A 14423-nucleotide genomic window follows, 5' to 3' on the forward strand; every position below is an offset into this window, starting at 1 on the left:
TATATGAACGTGTCAGCACCAGTCACAGGTGGGACCCCACTGTTATGCTGGCGAACGTTCTTTTCTACCTCAACGGTGCTCCACGGGCATGGTTCCCGACTCACGAAGAAGAGATCTCGAGCTAGGATCTCTTCAAAGGAAAGCTCCGAGACCTTTTTGGCAATCCGTTCGGTCGCCACCTCGATGCCAAGAAGGCCCTTGCCACACGTGTTCAGACGTCGACAGAGTCCAATTTACTTAAATGTACTTGTGTTTACGAACGTCACCAGCATCGATACGATCCCCAAGCTGTGCCGCCGTTTCGAGCATGCTAAAAGCCACCAGGTATCCTAGCACATCACGCGACTTCCCAGCACAGCTGCTACGTCATCCTGTGACGACCTCTTCCACCAGCCTACGCGGTGTGACAACTTAACCCGCATCATTCGTCATGAGGTCGAAGCAGCACAAACGGCGGCCCATTCATTCCCGTCACTTGATCAATCTCCGGCGACGATCACCTTGATCCGGGCCATTGATCCGGGCCGTCAAGAGTTGTCAAACGTCGTCCTGCACTCCGTTTGTTCCGTGCGCTCGGAACCTCTTTCTCCACGCACGTTCCCACCTCTCTGCTCTTACTCCTTTTATGGACAGCGCAACCCGTCTGAATGGCGAACCGTGTACGACAAGCCGATCTGTTTTAACTGCCGCCGCATTGGAAATATCGCTCGCCACTGCCGCAGCCGCTGGACATCTCCGACGTGCTTTTCGGCTGATTACCTCCCTCGTCCCTCTAGCGTGTCCTTTTCCATCGCTCCTTCTATGCACGACCCATCATCTGACCCTGCGACACCTCTGAGACGACCCCGTTACTCCCGCTCGCCTTCTCCCTCCCGCCGTGAAATCTCGTTCGCCCCCGTCACGCCGTGCTTCTTCTCCGACCTACTCGCTGCATCCCCGACGGCACAACTAGACAGTGCAGCTTGTGGAGGTGAGGCTGCAATGACGACATTAACACGAAATCCTCGCTTCACCTTACCAGCGAGGAAGAATATTTTGTACGTTCTCGTTCAAGGGCGTAGCCAGGAGGGGGGGGGGGGGGCTGGAGGGGTTCAACCCCCCCAAATATTTTTTTCGACCCCCCCCCCACACACACACACCCACCCTTTCTTCTTGTCGGTTCGCACTGACATAATTCAAGGAACCGTTGCTACTATCACAATTTCATTCCTGGGCGCTTCCGTTTGGGTTGGGAATTTAGAGCGAATCATGTCTGCATATGGAAAAAACTGTCACTGTGTTTGTCAAGGCTTTGACACTCTGTGAGGTTTTGGGCAAGAATGTGGCGGCCGTATTCTTAAGCAACAAATGCGCAACAAATGAAGCAACAAATGCGGCAGCCGCATTTTAGATGAAGGCGAAAATGCTCGAGGCCCGTTTAAATTTAGGTGCACCTTAACGACTCCAGGTGGTCGAAATTTCCGGTATACATTGCCGCCGCTTCCCTTCAGGTGCCGGTTAGGCCGCGCTCGCGCAGGATCTGAGGCTACGTTCACACTTGGTCTCGAAGCTGAGGGAAAATCTTGCAAACACCCGCCCGCCTAGGCGGCAAAACACGCATAAAAACAGACGGTGAGCCAAATCGGTCGCAGACCGATTTTTTTTCGCCGTGGTGAAGCGGAAACGCGGCGGAAAGTCGTTCTCCTCGACCGGAAGCTACACTAGCATGGAAACATCTGGTCGTAAAATTGAACATGGCACAAAAAGCCTAGGCTGCAATGCTGATCGACGCGATCAAGAACCACCCCTTGCTCTGCGACAACAGTGGTACGAAAACGTACTGTCAGCAATACTCGCGATAGTATTGAACGTCGCGCGACCGGAGGTGCGGCAACGAAGCCTTGGCGTGACCCAACTTCTAACACTTTAGCAAAGCCAGGCGAACCCACCACCGCCGTTTCCGAGGTGTCCGCGTCTTCTATTTATTCATTGTCCACTTCTAGAAAACAAGTAGGTAGAAGTATAAAAGCCATTTTAACTGCGAATGCACTTCTTAAGCGACCCCGAAAACTCCGCCGGCATACGCGCTCCTCCTCCTCTCCCCTAGCAACGGCGCGAGGAGCGGAGAGGAGCGTCTGTAGCAACGGCGCAGCAACGTCACGCCTCACGTGACTGCGCGCGCTCCGCCCTCCGCTCCGTGGCTGCGCGCGCCCCGCGCCGGCTCCGCACCGCTCTCCGCGCCGTGACGTCACGGCGCGTTGTGCAGCTGGCGCTTCCGCGCCGTGGCTGCGCGCGCCGCGCCGGCTCCTCGCACCCTCTCCGCGCCGTGACGTCACGGCGCCATGCAGCTGGTGTGTCTCTCCCCCCGTTAGGTTTGCACTCACCCTCGGCCGCCGCCTCTCCCCTCGCGCTGACAGCTCCCTCCTCGCCCGGTAGCAGCCCCTCGTGTGCGTACTCTCCCCACCGCTCACCCCCTCTCCAACCGCCTGGCGTGTTTCGCTCCGCCGTCACGTGTTGTGTGTGTGGCGCCGGCGCGTCAGTCGTGCTCTCTCGCTGCCGTCTCCTTCGCTCGGCTCTGCAGTTTAGTCGCGCGCGCCCCCTCATAGCATCACCCCGTGCTTCGCACTTCCTCATACTCCCCTTTGGGGAAATGCGGGTTTTTTCTTCTTCCACTTAAATGGCAGACAATAGGCAGATTCCTCGTTGGCGCTCTATATTTCTCCTCGCACGTGCACGGTATGTTGCAGAAGTCGCGGGGTGCTTTTCTCGTCGCGACGATAGATTGGGAGCGTAGGTCTCACGTAGGACGCACAGGCTTCGGCGAGCACCAACACAAGGGCCAGCCCGGGTTTTAGCTCCGGTGTTCCCATTACCGCTTTGGTGTCCTGGAGGCGCCGACAATAGTACGAAATGATAAAATGCTATTACAACCTATAAATAAAAGCTGTTAAAGAAATATGATCAAACCTAGGCACCAACCTGTGACTCAGCGCTACCGTGCCCGTGTGAGGATAATTACTGAACGCCAACGAGGAATTTGCCGAAAGTCGCAGATGACACGCGAAGTTGCGCAAAATGATCCCTTTTGATGACGGGTGGGTCAATGAATTAACATACCACTCGAAATGCGATAATGAGCGCCACCACGCTGACAAACGTACGCAGACTAGATGGATGGGAACGAAAGCGGCAGCGGCGGCCGTGGTGGTAGCCAAAACAAATGTGAACTTGGACATGCGCGGAAAAGATTTTCCGGCCGCTTTGGCCTTTCCGCCCGCTTGCCGCTTGCCAAGTGTGAACGTAGCCTCAGTCTGCGCGCGAAACGTCTCTTGTTTGCGGTTGCGCCCCTACGGAAGGCTGGTAGTTACTGTTGTGTTGTGGAATCCCAAACCCGCAATGTGCAGACGAAGGGGTTGATGCCAGCAGTGAAATTCCACCGACTCGCAACAGAATGCACGAAACAGACAGCCGACAAGCATGGATTACTGCTGTGCGCAGTACAGCGTAAGTAAACTCTTGTTGCAGGCGCTGACAGTTCTCGTCGGAGTTCATGCGTGCTAGAAATTTATTATGTGCACTATGCACTGAACAAGACCGGAGTTCATTCCTGCATCACTAGTACACCAATCAGTCGAGATTCTGTGAGGTACAAGGCCGCTTCCTGTTTGCACCGGCGTAAGTGAAGCAGAAGTGAGTTGCACGCACTACTTAAAATGCGTACACATGGCTTATCTATGCCGTGCGGTGAAATATTCTGTACAATTCCGAATCTGTTGTCGTAAAGCCAAATGACGGCTGCACGCTCGCACACAGCGGAAGGCACAGCGGCCCATGCACTTGCCGCAGGTAATGCAACGCTCTCGTATGAGGGAGCAGGGCGACGAAAGCTTTCGAAAAGCGTTACGCGTTTTTGCGCATATTTATGTTTTCTAGTGCTTAAGCGTGGTGGCGTGGAGCAGAGGTAGAATACCCGGCTTCAAATCTAAAGGTCGTAAGTTCAAATCCTACTCCAGTCCACTACATTTTCAGGCATAGAGTGGTGCCTGACACCAGCAAGAAAAAATATATTGCCGAGAGCTAGTGGGGCTATACTACTTCAGGTGCAACCAAACTAGGAAGGCCCACTAAGCTGCATCAAATTCACTCCCTCACCAGAACAGGAATTGGCCTCCCTGGTGCAGTATTCGGCCACTACCTCCCTCATGACTCCGACATTTCGAGGACATAGTAAAAGCAGCGGAAGAATTTTATACGGACCTGTACAGTGCCCAAAACAGCCAAGCTACTTTCATTCAAAATAGTGATGAACCGGATACAGAGGCTCCTTCTATAACTAGCTATGAAGTTAGCAGGGCCTTGAAAGACATGACCAGGGGAAAAGATGCTGGAGTAGATGGAATAACAGCAGATTTAATAAAAAATTGAGGAGATATGCTTGAAAAGGTTGCGGCCCTTTATACGCAATGCCTCGCAACTTCAAGTCTACCAGAGAGCTGGAAGAACGCCAACATTATACTAATACCTAAGAAGGGAGACATTGAAGAGTTATAGACCCATTAGCTTGCTTTCAGTATTGTATAAAATATTCACCAAGATACTTTCCAAAAGAATCAGGGCAACACTTGACTTCAGCCAACCAAGGGAACAGGCTGGCCTCAGGAAGGGATATTCTACGATGGATCATATCCATTTCATCAATCAGGTAATCGAGAAATCTGCGGTGTACAATCAACCTCTCTATATGGCTTTCATAGATTATTAATTTTGTGGAATATCTGCGCGGTTAAGTTGTTAAATATTTTGTAATTAGAATCGCTGTTTGCAGTGTTGCCCATTTTATTTGTATTTGTCCCTCCTGTAATGCAGAAGAACAGGAAGCAAGCAGTAGAGGGGCGTTATCATCGATGTACAACGCGAACTCGGATCACGAGCTGTTGGCGCCGATACCGTTGTTCCCTTGGAGCTGCGTTGGTTTTTCGCCTGTCGCTTTCTGTTAATAAATCCCCGTATCACACAAATACCATCAGGGACATGGCCTTTAAGGGTAAATTAAATAGATAAATATATAAATAAGCACTTTACATGCATGTCATTGCGTGGACCTCGAGCTCACTAAAACGCCTACATCTGGAAGCAGGCTATCTTCATGAAATAAAAACAAAACTATGGCACAGTTTCATGTGCATTAGATCATCACCCACAATGAGAGCTTGGTCTTCCCACAGAACAGAAAGCCTGCTCTTGGAACCATTTCCATGATTCGAGCAGCAACCTTCAGCACCAAACACAGTTTTTAAGAGGTTAAGAGAGAGAGAATAAACTTCTTTATTTTGTTAATGTAGCTGTGGAGAGGCGTCCTCATTGCAGAATGCCTAGAGATCTTGCCATGTCCTGGGCCCTGACGATCAGCCGTTGCTGTTCCTCGAAGGCGGAGCACGCCAATGCTTTCTCCCAAAGCTCGTTGGTGTGATCAGGGTTCGGAGCATTTAGTGGTGCCTGTCTGCCACCCCCTACTATATGCCTAAGGGACCCGGTTTCTCCGCAGAAGCGGCATTGCGGAGAGAATTGTGTAGGCTAACGCGTCATACTGGCATCAAGGAAGCGAGAGAATTTGGCTGAACGAGAAATGTCGGACAAGCTCACTGCACAAGACTTCGAGCACGAGCGTGAATCAGCCCCAGCTCCAAACTTCGCATCGACGAAGAGCCATAAAACGTAAAGTAGCCGGCACTGTATGCAAACTATACGGCAGCACCCGTGCTCTACCACTCATGGATTTGTCTGGCCAGCCTACCTCTGCGTACAGAAGGTGAGACAAATCCTGTGCCCACGTCTCCAGGTCTTGTCTACCTCATCCTAGCGAGAAAAGCTGTTGCTTCTCTACTTTCACACAGACACATGCCAAGCGCTACAGTTTTATCCTACATGCCGGGTTATCCTATTTTTACCCATTGCACGGCAAATCACATGTGGAAAAAGTGTTTTCACACGCCAAGGAAGCTACTAATAGCGCATAGGCTGTGACGTTGGAAGCGCCCCGAGCGAAGGCTGGAAGTTTCATGAATGAAGTTTCATGAATCTTAAAACTTCCTAACTCTACATTTCGCCGTGTGTAATCTGTATCCTAATGCGACCGTGTGCTTTTCTACGTTATTAACCATGAAAAGCGTTCTTCTTCCGTTGTCGCTGACCTGCAAGTCACCTTGAGCCAAAAAGCCAGCGCCGTTATCCGGGCGTTCAAACGAGAACATCCGGGCATCGTTGCGAAAACAAAACAAGATCATCAGGCAACCAGTCAAAAGATAAGAAAATGAGGTCTCTGGCCGCCGACCTTTCGTACAGGACCGCATTACATACGCTAGTTACTGCCCAAACAAGTTACAAAAATATTGTTTTCGAGTTCTTCCTAATGGTTGTTCACAATGTGACTGAAGCTCCACCTTCTTGTACGTTGAAGCTTTGTCATTTTCAATAGCGACATTCAAAAGGGAGATACAGGGCACCCCACTACATAATACACTTGATTAATAATACACCCCCCGCACAATATACTAGATTGTCATCGTTTGACGCTGAGACAGGGTTACCTCTGGTATTTTCAGCGCCAGCGGTCCGCGAGTTCCGTGGTGGGAGATTGGCGCAGCTTCCTTCGGGAGATGGCGCCACGCTGCGTGACCAGGCCGGCAGTGTCCGGCACGCCCCGAATGGTTGTGTGTGGTGTGGTGTAATGGGGTGTGCCCTTGCGAACATGCACTATAACCATTTAATGACTATGGCTAGGATCATCTCCAATCAATCTGCTTTGCCGCTAGGCATTTCATGCTTAGATCTAATCTCAATTACGGGAGAGTCAGCAGGTTTTATATCCCAAGTTTCAGATTTCAAATTCTACATAATATATATATTTTTTACATCAATATACGCTTCAAATTAGCTATTGTAAGATAACACAAGTTGAATGCTTCATATCACCACGTATGGGCTTTCGTATAGGTCAGGTTCTTCCACTGCCAAATCTTATTTTGCTGCGAATGTAGCAAAGGTCTTTAAGTACACTGGCAACATTTGCTCAATTCTGACATTAGCGGTGTATACCACGCCGCTTGGGAACGACGTTCGGGGACTCCTACACCTGCCAGTTTTCTGGATAGGGAGATCAATAAAAAATTGATTTCTTGAACTTTTTTCATGATGCAAGGTTTAGACTGTTTGAATTATACCTAAGTCATCATTGTGATAATATGGCAAAGGATGTTTATACGTTCTTTGTATGCAATGCACGAAATCATGGGGCATAAAAAATGTCACAGTTTCGCCCTAAGGGCGAAGCAATGAATGCGATAGCAACACAGCAATGTCATACGAAGTAAGGTGAGCGGCTTTGGTAGCAATTGAATGTAGTAAACATGAGCTGAATAAGTAAGCAGGTGTGCTGCGGCGTAAGTAGACCGACATGAAGAGAGACTCGATGACCACAAGAAGGCGCGTGTGAAACGGTGGTGTTGATGAGAAGCGCTTCCCGTGGGCAGCGCGTGCGAAGGGACACACCTGTAGCGCTGCACTGCCGATCCGGGCAGCATTGCATGTATAGCGTGCGTTGGAAAATGTGGCCCGGCTATTACTAACTGAATGAACAAGCGTGATGTGAGCGCGCACAAACAAACATGAATAGATCACACTGAATGACTGCAGACAACGACTGTCAAAACGCTGGCAGCAAGCGCCGCAGCGGCGAAGGTACGTGCGGTCTATCGCTTCAACGGAAACTGAGTGGCGAATGCACGGCGCATAAAGGTCAGAGCCATGGGGAGATAAGAGACGGTGCGGGCGCAGCTACGAGCGCGGTTGTTGGCAGAGTAGAAGTGCCCCCCCCCCCGCGCTCCCTCCGGCGCTGGCTTCCCGCTTCCTTGCTTGCGCGTGGGAGATTGAGTGCGTTCGCTCTCCGTCACAGCGCACGTCCCCGCACGCTTCCGCTCGGGCATACGGCGCGCGGCGCAGATTTTATCTATAGGGAGCCTCACGGCGACGGCGACGGCGCCAACGGCAGAAATCCGGTTGAAGTGTCCATATAATTGCTATAGCAATAAAACGCAGACAAACGAACGGTGCGCACTGTTCATTTGTCGGTATTTTTCTGTCTGTATTAGTTTGTACACAGCAAATAAAAAGTTTGAACGGCCTCAAACTAGGGCTTTCATCAGTTTTTAGGTCAAGGAACGCCAAGGTTGGTTGAATAGAGCCTTGAACAACAAAAAGGCAAAAACTAATTTCTAACCAAGACAATCAGGCATTATAGCACGTGATAGATCGTTATCTAAAAAAAGATTAGAAGCGAAGCATTCAAGATATAAAATGTGAAGTGACTTACTGGTAGAAGTTAGTTTCATGGAGTTACAGGTGGACGGTTTGTAGCTGGTATTACCGCAAAAAAGGCCGTATAGAAGAGTGGGAGGCATCCTAATAATAAGAAAGTTTGCCTGTCTGTAAACATAGTTGCAGCTACAAAAAGGATGCAAAATACTTACCACCACGACTTGAAACCTCTGAGCAAGTAAATATCTTGATTAGTTATGTTGATCTTGATGTCGTCCTTGCACATGTCCTTACCTCCAGTAGTGTAGTACGTTATTATTGGCTGACTGGTATTGTAAAACTGCAACGAAAGCGAAACATGCGGTCTAAAGTAAGAAACTCGAGTTGAATACCATGGCATGACCCGGTAGCACATGAACAATGACTTCAGTAATTTGTTGCGGGGCAATTTCAATTACAGCCGATGCAGAGCTTCCGGAGTTTCATGGTTTCAAAGAGGACCTTAGCACTTTCGTTGGCACCGTGAACTCAGTTGTCATCAACCGCTCAGAGAAGCAGTTAATTGGCTGGACGAACTCGAAGGTAGGAAGTACTCCACATCAGCAACATGGAGCACAGCACTATTATCTACGTTCTCGCCCCTACCGAGCGCCTATAAATCCGCTTCATGAAGATGTGCGCATTGGCAAGCAGGTAACGAGGACATCGTTGTCTGGATATATGAAGGATGCTCCTCTAGGAAACTTACAGCCTTGCGTGGACTACCCCGGCAGCCAGACAGTACGTTATTTACTCCATTAGTTATGCAACTCATGTTGCTATACTGAGTGGGCCGGCGATAGAACCTACCTCCGAGACTTTCATCCGGAATGCGACGGAGTTGCAGGATACTGCAAATCGGCGTTCGGCTGTTACTGCAGCGAATCCACCAGCACCACAAGCGCCAATGCGGCGTGGAGGCTGTTCGTGTTGGCGCTCTGGGACCGACTCTAAGAATAGCCCAGTGTTCACCACAGGCCATTCAGTCTCAAACGCAGCCTCTTTTAGCAATACAAGTTAGCGTTGACGGCTTTGGTCTCAACGGCGCTGAAAGCTGACGGCTATGGATGACACTGGAGCTGAGCGTACGGCACTGCTTTGACGCCCCGCCCAGCTTGTACCCTACGTCCTGGACAAAGTCACCTCTTCGAGGGCTTGGCCGCGACGTGGTTCCTGTAGGTGCTGTTGACCTCCACCTTTACACTGAAGCCGCAAGGACGTAGATGACCACGGTTCCAGTTTTCGATGACTTTCCACCGACTTAATTCTCGTAGGTGACTATTTGTTCTCCGGTGACGCTCAGATCACCATTTAGGGCGATGCAGTCAACCTACGTTATTTGTCCTCCAGATCAGGGCTTCAGTGACAAAGGTACCGCTAGCCGCCGAGTCAGGGCCTCAGTGAGCACCTGAACCCGAAGACACTCTCATCTGTTCTCGAACGACATAGTTCACTATTTGCCAAAACTATTGCGCAGCTTCCTGCAACTAGCTTGCAAGAACAACATATTCCAACCCACAACCATCCGCCAGCGGCTGTATCGTTGTGACTGTACGCTGAACGAGAACGGGCTGTTATTACAGAACAAACACAAGAAATTCCCGCCGCTAGCGTCATCAGACCATCTTCTAGTCCGTGGGCTGCACCTGTTGTCCTTTTCCCAAAAAAGAATGGCAGTCTACGGTTTTCTGTGAGCACCTGGAGCTCAAAAAGCACACTGTATCCTACTCATACGCGCTGCCACGCTGCGACACAGTACGAAATTCAAGATTCTTTCAGCTCGAACCTGACAGTACAACTCTGGGCCGTCCAGCGAGCCGAGGAAGCCGCTTCGAGAGAAGGTCTCGGAACCGCGACCGCGGCGGGTGCCCAGACCCACTAAAAATACGCTGGACTCAAATATTATCGATTTGATAATAAAGTTTACGTTCTTCTTTCATCTCTGGATTTGACAACGCGGTATTGGCAAATGAATGTTTCTGATGAAGATAATGCAAGGCAGCCTTCCGTACAACTTCTGATTTGGACGGGTTTCTTTATCTATATCTATAGTACGTTTATCTAGGTCAATTACTCACAGGGGACCCTGATGACGAGAAAGAAATTTACAGAAGAATAAAATTGGGTTGGAGTGCATACGGCAGGCATTACCAAATCCTGACTGGGAGCTTACCACTGTCGTTGAAAAGAAAAGTGTACAATCATTGCATTCTACCGGTTTATGGGGCAGAAACTTGGAGGTTAACAAAGAAGCTCGAGAACAAGTTAAGGACCGCACAAAGAGCGATGGAACGAAATATCTTAGGACTAACGTTAAGAGACAGGAAGACAGCGGTGTGGATCAGAGAACAAACGGGGATAGCCGATATTCTAGTTGACATTAAGCGGAAGAAATAGAGCTGGGCAGGCCATGTAATGCGTAGGATGGATAACCGGTGGACCATTAGGGTTACAGAATGGATACCAAGAGAAGGGAAGCACAGTCGAGGTCGGCAGAAAACCAGATGGGATGATGAAGTTAGGAAATTTGCAGGTGCAAGTTAGAATGCGCTAGCGCAAGACAGGGGTAATTGGAGATCGCAGGGAGAGGCCTTCGTCCTGCAGTGGACATAAAATATAGGCTGATGATGATGATGATGATGATGATGAATTGAATGCCTTTCGGGATGCGAACCGCTCCAGCTCGAAGTACATTTCAGCGCGCACCATGAACACCGTACTGGGCCTTCTGAAAGACCAGCCCTGCGTAGTGTATTTGGACGGCATTCCAGTGGGCGGTGAAACAGAAGGTCTGCGAAATCTCGACAATGTGCTAGAAATGTTACATGGCGCTGGGTTCCGGCTCAACCCGCAACAAATATCAGTTTGGGTTGACCCTTATATCTTATTGAGCGGATGCCCTTTCGCAAAACAGCGTACAGCCCTTTCCCGAAAGGATAGAAGGCGTACACAACTATCATACGTCAACCTGTGTTAAGCAGCTGCAGACATTTTATTCCGATAGCAATTATATGGACACTATAATCGGATTTATGCCGTCGGCGTCGCCGTCGCCGCTGTCGGGAGGTTCCGTATGACGTCAACGGCGATGAAATCGTCGCCGCGCGCCGTATGTTGTATGTGGGAGTGAACGTGCGCGAGGGACGCGCGCTTTCACGGGGAGAGAAAGCACGGCGGAGAGCAAACGCTTGTTCTGCCCCGTGCTCCCTGAAGGGCTGCAGAATTAAGCGTCTCCTTCCTCTTTAACAATCACCATATAAAGAGAGCAAACGCGACTTCTTCCGTCGCACAAAATGCGTGCGGCGTTGGTGACTGTTTCCGGAGCCTCTGATATAAATAGGCACTTGGTGCCGCAGCTAAACGTCGCCTCTCTTCCTTCCCCCCCTCCCCCACGGCCTTTCACGCGTCGGAAGAAGGCGCGTTTGCTCTACATATATGATGATTGTAAAGAAGGAAAGAGACGCCTACTTCTGCAGCCCTTAGAGAGCACGGCGCAGAACACGCGTCTGTTCTCTGCCGTGGTTTCACTCCCCGCGAAAGCGCGCGTCCCTCGCGCCCTTTCACTCTCACATACAGCGTTCGGCGGCGCGCGGCGACGATTTCATCTCCATTGACGTCATACGGAACCTCACGGCGACGGCGACGGCAGAAATCTGCTTTGGAGTGTCCATATAATTGCTATCGCAATAAAACGTTGCGAGGCGAGAAGGTGGTAAAGAATTCCGACGCTGCTTGATGTGTCCCGTTCTTCTAAAACCTCCGAGCCGCCTGTTGAAAAGCCTGTTTCAAGTATAGTGGTAGCGTCGTCTGCTACAGTGTGCGGCGCATAGAAGCCGACGAGAACGAGGTTTGGAGGAGGGCGCGTGGCACGCGGAATTGCGTGCATGGGAAAAGAAGAAATGAAACCCTGAAGGCGAGCTGACGTGTTGTCTCTTGGTATAAAGGCTTGTCCGTCCCCGACGACGAAGCCTGCTCTTTCCTTCGAAAAGGATTTCGCCTTTACACCGCCCCCAGAGGCACCGGCAAAAGTCACCAAAGCCGCGCGCGTTCGGTGCGAACGCCGGCAAAACACCGAGGGCGTAGACAACAGTTCTGCGCTTTGCTGGTGCTGCTGCATGTCCAAGTTTATACAGCTGATAAAGGTACTATCCTTACTCCGTATAGCGCTCTACTAATTTGCCATCGCAATTGATGCCTCGCCTTTCGGGTGAAACTGCGACATATTCTTTTAGGAATTGTGTCGTACTTGCGCAAATTTGTCCCCAACTTCACATAAACGACAGCTCCACTCATAGACCTGGTCAAAGGGGGAATCAGGGCTGAAAGTTAAGTTGTGAACCCTTGCATACATATTTATAAAAAATTACAGGTTTCTGCATCTCCTTGTTTTAAGTACATCATCTAAAATTGATTAATACAGATGAAATATAAAAAGTGACGGTCATCATACGGACCAATTAGGCAAGTCATCTTAGAAAAAGTATCATTGGAAAAATAATGAAGGCACACTGATAGTTTTTGTTAGATACCTTCTGGGGGGGGGGGGCGGGGATTTAGTGCAGGATAAGGCCAGTCACATATTTTTCAAGAAATTGCTGTTAAATGCCATCACTTTGAGGTCAAGTTCCATTTTTATTGCGAAAGCAATTATATGGACACCCCAATGCAGGTTTCTGCCGTCGCCGTCGTCGTCGCCGTTGCCGTAGCCGTGAGGTTCCGTATGACGTCAAAGGCAATGAAATTGTCGCCGTGGTAAGTGGTTCTTGAGGGAAAGGGAAAGGTTGGCGCTATCTTCTGCAGCCCTTGAGGGAGCACGGCTCAGCGCCAACGGGGAGGGGTAAGTGGGAGCGAAAGAAGGGATAGAGTGGAGACGCCATGGCTGGGCGAAGCAAAACCGGCAGGCATAGGCGGCACGTATCAGGCCGAGATGGAAGGCCTTGGCGTGCTGCAGAGTCTGCAGGGGTGTTGTGCCAGGCCGGTCAGGCCCGGGGTGGAGTGGGAGGCCGTGAGGCCTTCCCGCTTGTAGAAATGTCCTTAGAGGCGTGCGGAGAGCCCTGACGAGTCAAGGAACTCCACGACGCCTCGAAGTGCAGAAAGGTGGTGTCGGCCGGGGAAGAGGAGATCTTCCTCCTTGCCACAGGGGAGGCCCAGGCGGCGGAACTCCTGCAGGAGTGGGCCCCGCTGCTGGAGGTACGCCGGGCAGGCCAGCAGGAGATGTTCGATCGTCTCCGGCTCCCCGCAGGAGCTGCAGGCCGGGGACGTCGCTCGTCCCAGTCGGTAGCTGCGTGCTGCCGTCCAGCTGCAGCCGATGCGGAGCCGGAGAAGGAGCGAGGTCTCCCTGCGAGCCAGGCCTCGCTGGGGGAGTGGTCGTGGGGGGCATCCCAGTGCCACCCGTTTGTCTGGGTGGTGGGTCGCCAGGTGTCGCCGCAGCCTCAGTCCTGTGAAGTCGCCCTCCGTCACGGCCCGACTGAGGGGCACAGTGGTGTGGTGGGCGTCCTTCGCCAGGGTGTCGGCTGCCTCGTTGCCCGGGATCCCTACGTGGGCGGGGATCCAGTGCAGGGACACCGGGTGGCCTGCGTCCTGCAGCGCTGTCAGCCGGGTAGACAGCAGTGCGACTCCAAGGCTGGCGCTTTCTGGCCTCTGCAGGCCGAGGAGGGCTGCCCTGGAGTCGCAGAGGATGGCCGCTGGTACCCCAGGAAGCTCCTCAGAGAGTAGGTCGACGGCCAGGTGAAGGCCTGCCACCTCCGCTGCAGTCGAGCTGGCGTGTCTGGGCAGTCGACGCTGCCTGCTCTTCTGCAGGGCTGGTGCCGTGCAGGCCGCCGTGGCAGAGCCGGTGTCCGGTACCACCGAACCGTCGACGTACACCAGGAGGTGGTCTCCGAGGGTCTCGTCCAGGAGGCAGGCGGCCGTCTGCTGCAGGGCGCAAGCGGGTGAGCGCCTCTTCGAAATCCCGGGCAGCTCCGTGGCGATGGGGACAGGAGGCCTCTGCGGTGGGGGCAGCTGTACCGCATTCGGCGGTGGGTTGCCAACCACCTCCTCGTAGAGGCGGCACAGCTGACCCATCCTTGAGGAAGGCCGGGACTGGAGGCGAC

General features: G+C 51.6%; 1 protein-coding gene across 2 annotated transcripts in view; it reads right to left on the minus strand.

Moving 5' to 3' along the window:
* Positions 1–14423, minus strand: part of LOC119464718 (uncharacterized) — a 53181-nt gene that overhangs the window by 13300 nt on the left and 25458 nt on the right. For both annotated transcript variants that reach the window (XR_007463211.1, XM_049655568.1), the window contains exons 2-3: positions 8505–8632; positions 8348–8436 (exon numbers count right to left, since the gene is read on the minus strand). Coding sequence is in view for 1 of the 2 variants with exons in the window: in XM_049655568.1 (XP_049511525.1) it covers positions 8348–8436; positions 8505–8632 (217 nt within the window). In the remaining variant the exon portion in view is untranslated. The remainder of the gene's footprint in view (positions 1–8347; positions 8437–8504; positions 8633–14423) is intronic.

This window comes from Dermacentor silvarum, chromosome 9, assembly GCF_013339745.2.
Source record: "Dermacentor silvarum isolate Dsil-2018 chromosome 9, BIME_Dsil_1.4, whole genome shotgun sequence".
In the NCBI taxonomy this organism is placed as follows: Eukaryota; Metazoa; Arthropoda; class Arachnida; order Ixodida; family Ixodidae; genus Dermacentor; species Dermacentor silvarum.